We start from the raw sequence: 4,193 nt of genomic DNA, 5'->3' as shown, positions 1-4,193 counted from the left end.
CACGGTCCGGAGTCCGCATATAGCTCTCTCTACTAGAATGGGAGAGGATCGTACATTTTGGCCGTGGTTTGCGACGATGCGCCAGGTCCCGCGAAAAAAAAAACCTGGATCCGCGCATGTTCGTATAATTTTTTTTTCTCTCCATGATCTTAATAAAAAGTAAATTGTAACAACTGTAAAATGCATTAAGAACTTATATCATTAATTATCAAGGACAAGAAAATGCGTTTGACTGTTATTTTTAGAATATTGTATCAATATCGAACCATTTCAAGATTGAGTTAACTTCAACGTTTACTTTCGTTTTCTTGCATTTTCAGTTTTCTTTCAAGAAATGAGAATCATCAATACTAATTATACTTGCTTGATATTATGAATACTCGAAAGAGCAGACAATTAATTATAGCTTTAATAGCTTACAGGTAAAAAGTTTAACCATAGCTCCAGATTTTTTTTTAGTGCATCGTCTTTCTTTCCATTGAAATCTAAATTAATGTCTTCAGCCAGTTCGGGCTCACTCATGTCACCCTTCATCTGTTCATAGCCACTGTAGAAATTTCCAAATAAGTATATACATGTCGTTATTGTAATTTCTATACTGGGGCACCGTTCTTGTCGAAGAAGAAAAGTGTGCCGAGGAATCTGTGCGCAGTTACAGAACCCAGTCTGAATTTTTGCTAAGACTTAATTGCCAACTCACACTGTGTTTTAAGACGATGCCAGGTGGATGGATTTTGGTATTATGTGTTTATCAGTTTATCTAAATACTCAGAAAAATAATTAAAATTGACATTTTTTATTCTATGCAGGGGGGGGGGCAACTTTAAATGAGATATTTTTCAATGTAACCAGGGAAAATACATAAAGTACCTAAAAATCAAACCATCTGGCATCTCACGATTTACAGAGATAAATAGATATTGGGAGAAAGTTTAATTTGGAGAAAGCTGTTATAAAATATAATTTTATTTTCAGAGGTTTTGAAGACAATGAGATCAGGTGAGCATTGTGCCCCTTGAGCCTCTTGTTAACATATTTTGGAAAAGTACAACCACTAGACCATACTTGCAGGACTTGACATGGCAAGCAATCAGGGACTAAATGGTTAGTTTGTCAAGAGAAAATGTTGCTTTACAGTTAAAAATCATTTCTGTATGTGCTGTAGTTCCTTTTAAACTTTTTTAATCTCTCAAAGCATAAGAGAATTTGAGTGTTTTTATTTTTAACCAAAAAACATGAAATACATAAAATGGATCTTTGCTTCGTAAATATATATACTAGTATTAATTTCAACATCTTGGCGAAATATTAGACATAAGTGTGTTTCACAAAAATTTAGTTTTTCTCTCTGTTTTTACTAGTCAACAGAGAAAATGCTGAAAGAACTGAAGTAGAGCTCATGAAATTTTTGGAAGACCACATTCATGCTGGGACAAATAATTTACAGAAAACAAAATTATACTTAAAACAACATATACCATCCAATGTGAGTTCAATCACTGAGATTTTTGATATTCTTAAGTCAAAAGGACTAATATCTCTTGGAAACTATAAATTTCTTAGTGATGTAATCCAGAAAATTGATGTAAGAGCTTCTCAGGAGATTAAGAATTTTGAGAGGAGGATCCAAGCAGAGATGGGAGGTGGAACTGCTGGACCTAGACATATATCTGCAAATAGTGCTGCTGCAAGATGTACAACTGATGAATATAGTAATTATTCTATTTTTAGCTCACCAAACACTCAAGAAAACGAAAGTGATCAAAATTTTCTGTTATACATTTTCTCAGTTTCCTCATCCACTCCAGAACCATGCTCATAGAGCCAATTTCCAGTAAATCATGTCCTAAAGCTTCATTTGTATAAGGGAGTTCAATTTTGTTCATTAGGAGAGCTACACCCTCTTTCAAGGGGAGATAAGTAAGAATTATATTAAAACATTCTTTTAAAGACTGGGGTGAAGGGATGGTGTTATGGAGAAGGGTACACAATAGATTTTCAAAGTTTTATTGAAATACATAGGGGATCCTCTTCTCAGCAAAGTCTTTATTAGTCAACATACTCAGAGATGATTCAAATTTTTTCAAATCAAAACCTCAGGAGCTTGAGGTAGGGCAGAACGCCACAGTTGACAATCCAAGTTGCATAGGCAGATCCAGGGATCTTGAACAAGGGGGTCTGACCAGTTGGGGGGGGGGGGGGGCTGGGATGTGGGTGGTATGTATGTTTTGGACAAAAAAGGGGGAGAGGGCTGAGGGGTGGGGTTGCGCCCCCTCTAAATCTGCCAGTGAGTTTTAGGTATTAGAAATACATAAAAAAAAATCAAAAATCTTTTCAACAGCAGCAGCCTTCAAGTTGTAAATTTAAGTGTGTATAAATTGTGATATATTGAATAGGATAATACAATAAGTGATCAAATTTTTACTATGGAATTTATATTATCAGAAAAATACCGTAGAACTCATATCAAGAACAGCAAAGGCATGATAGGTCATTTTGGATGAAAGCAACCCAACCGTCCACTCACACACGCTTTCCTTTCTGGAATAATTTGGCATGGGCCACAATAATGATGAAAGTTTTACATAGAAGTGTTTATAGGAAAAATCTCTTGATGTAGAACAGGAAGGTTATACATGTAATAAGTCAGGTGAGCATTGTGGTTCATGGACCTCTTCTTGCTATCTTTTACATTGAGGAAAAATGGCCATCTTCTCATTAAAAACTAAATTCTTCTATAAATAGTAATTTTTTTTTCTTTATTTGAACTTGAAAATAAAAAAAATTAGCTATACATGTGTTGGTTAATTTACATATATATTTTGGGCTGTAAAGCTTTTACAAGGTTTTTGTTTGAACTTGTAATGACATAACTGTATTACATTATTACATACTTATGCTATCTGAAACTGTTAATGAGAATATTTATTACATGTTTTTGAAAACTGTCGGTCAAAAGCTCTTTACTTGTTTTAAAAATCAGACTCTATTAGAAATAAAATTTTCTGATTCTGATTCTGCAGAATTTTTTTCCATATGTTTCTTTTTTAGAGCTGGATATGCTGTTTGACTTCCTTTCAAGAAAGCTTCCACCTAACGACATGTTGATTTTTTCTACTCATCTGGATGGATCCCAAATGGCACAAACAGCACATTCCCTTAGAAATCCTTCAGATACATACTTCAGGATCCTTCACAACTGGAAATGTAAAACACCCTCCACTGACCATAGGTCCAAATTAAGGGAGATTTTTTCCTCAATGGAGAGGCAAGACTTGGTGGAGGAGGTGGATAATTTTTCTCTAAACCACTATCAATACTCTGGACCAGTGGTTGAACCAATGACTCGATTAACTATACTTGACCTGAGTGAATTGGCCAATAATCTAGCTACCAGATATTACCATGTTGTACGCTTTCTCGGTGCAAGGCAACGTAGTATAGATCAAATCGAGGCAGATCATTCTAATGCTATCAGAGAACAGATTTATCAAGTATTACTAGCAATGATTAGAGCTAGACCTGACCTGACCAGACAAGATGTTTGTGATGCTTTATTTTATGCTGATCATGTAGATGTTATTGATATTCTTAATTCCAAATGGAGACTTGGAAGTTGAAAATTTTTGATGTAATATTAAGTGTGAAAGAAGTATTATGGTAACCTCATATCTTCATTTTTTTCTTCCCTTTTTAGCTCTACTGGTCAGAGACCAGAATAGCTTATGCCATAGTAAGGTGAGTGTTGTCTATCTTGCTCGGTTTAACAAGACTTTGTATTCTCTACATGTTCTGAACAGGTAATTCCATGGTAATGAAGATGGCAATTTGAGAAGACTTTATCATAAAACTTGAATGACTTTAAAGTAGTGTTCAGTTTATGATTAAATACTCTAAAAAAGGCTCATCAGTTGTAGAAACTCCTTGCTAATCTGTTTTTTCATTTACATGATTGTTACTTTTTTTATCAGATATTTTCTTAATTGTGTAATGTTCAACCCAAGTACCCAAATATTCCTCATGTGTTATAGTAATCAAACTTCAATTTTTAGAACATTGAATCATAAAATTGACTCCTTTAATCTCACAATTTCCTCATATCAAAAGTGGAAATAATTTTAAACTGCTCAAAATTATTCTAAATGTATTAGTTTATCGCATACATAACATGTAGAGTAAAACACAATTATAAC

General features: G+C 34.0%; 1 protein-coding gene across 1 annotated transcript; it reads left to right on the top strand.

Annotated features, from left to right (window-relative positions):
- Positions 1–294: 294 nt before the first annotated feature.
- LOC134232317 (uncharacterized) lies at positions 295–3,842 on the top strand. Its single transcript, XM_062714271.1, has 4 exons — positions 295–422; positions 976–1,104; positions 1,362–1,712; positions 3,052–3,842. Exons 2-4 carry the CDS (start codon positions 1,080–1,082, stop codon positions 3,618–3,620), a joined length of 945 nt encoding a protein of 314 aa, XP_062570255.1. The 5' UTR covers positions 295–422; positions 976–1,079; the 3' UTR covers positions 3,621–3,842.
- The last annotated feature ends 351 nt before the right edge of the window (positions 3,843–4,193 follow it).

The sequence above is a fragment of the Saccostrea cucullata genome, unplaced genomic scaffold (assembly GCF_032062105.1).
Source record: "Saccostrea cucullata isolate Sc308-1 unplaced genomic scaffold, CSIRO_AGI_Scuc_v1 ctg234, whole genome shotgun sequence".
NCBI classification, from domain to species: Eukaryota; Metazoa; Mollusca; class Bivalvia; order Ostreida; family Ostreidae; genus Saccostrea; species Saccostrea cuccullata.
This window is presented reverse-complemented; position numbering and strand designations above follow the sequence as displayed.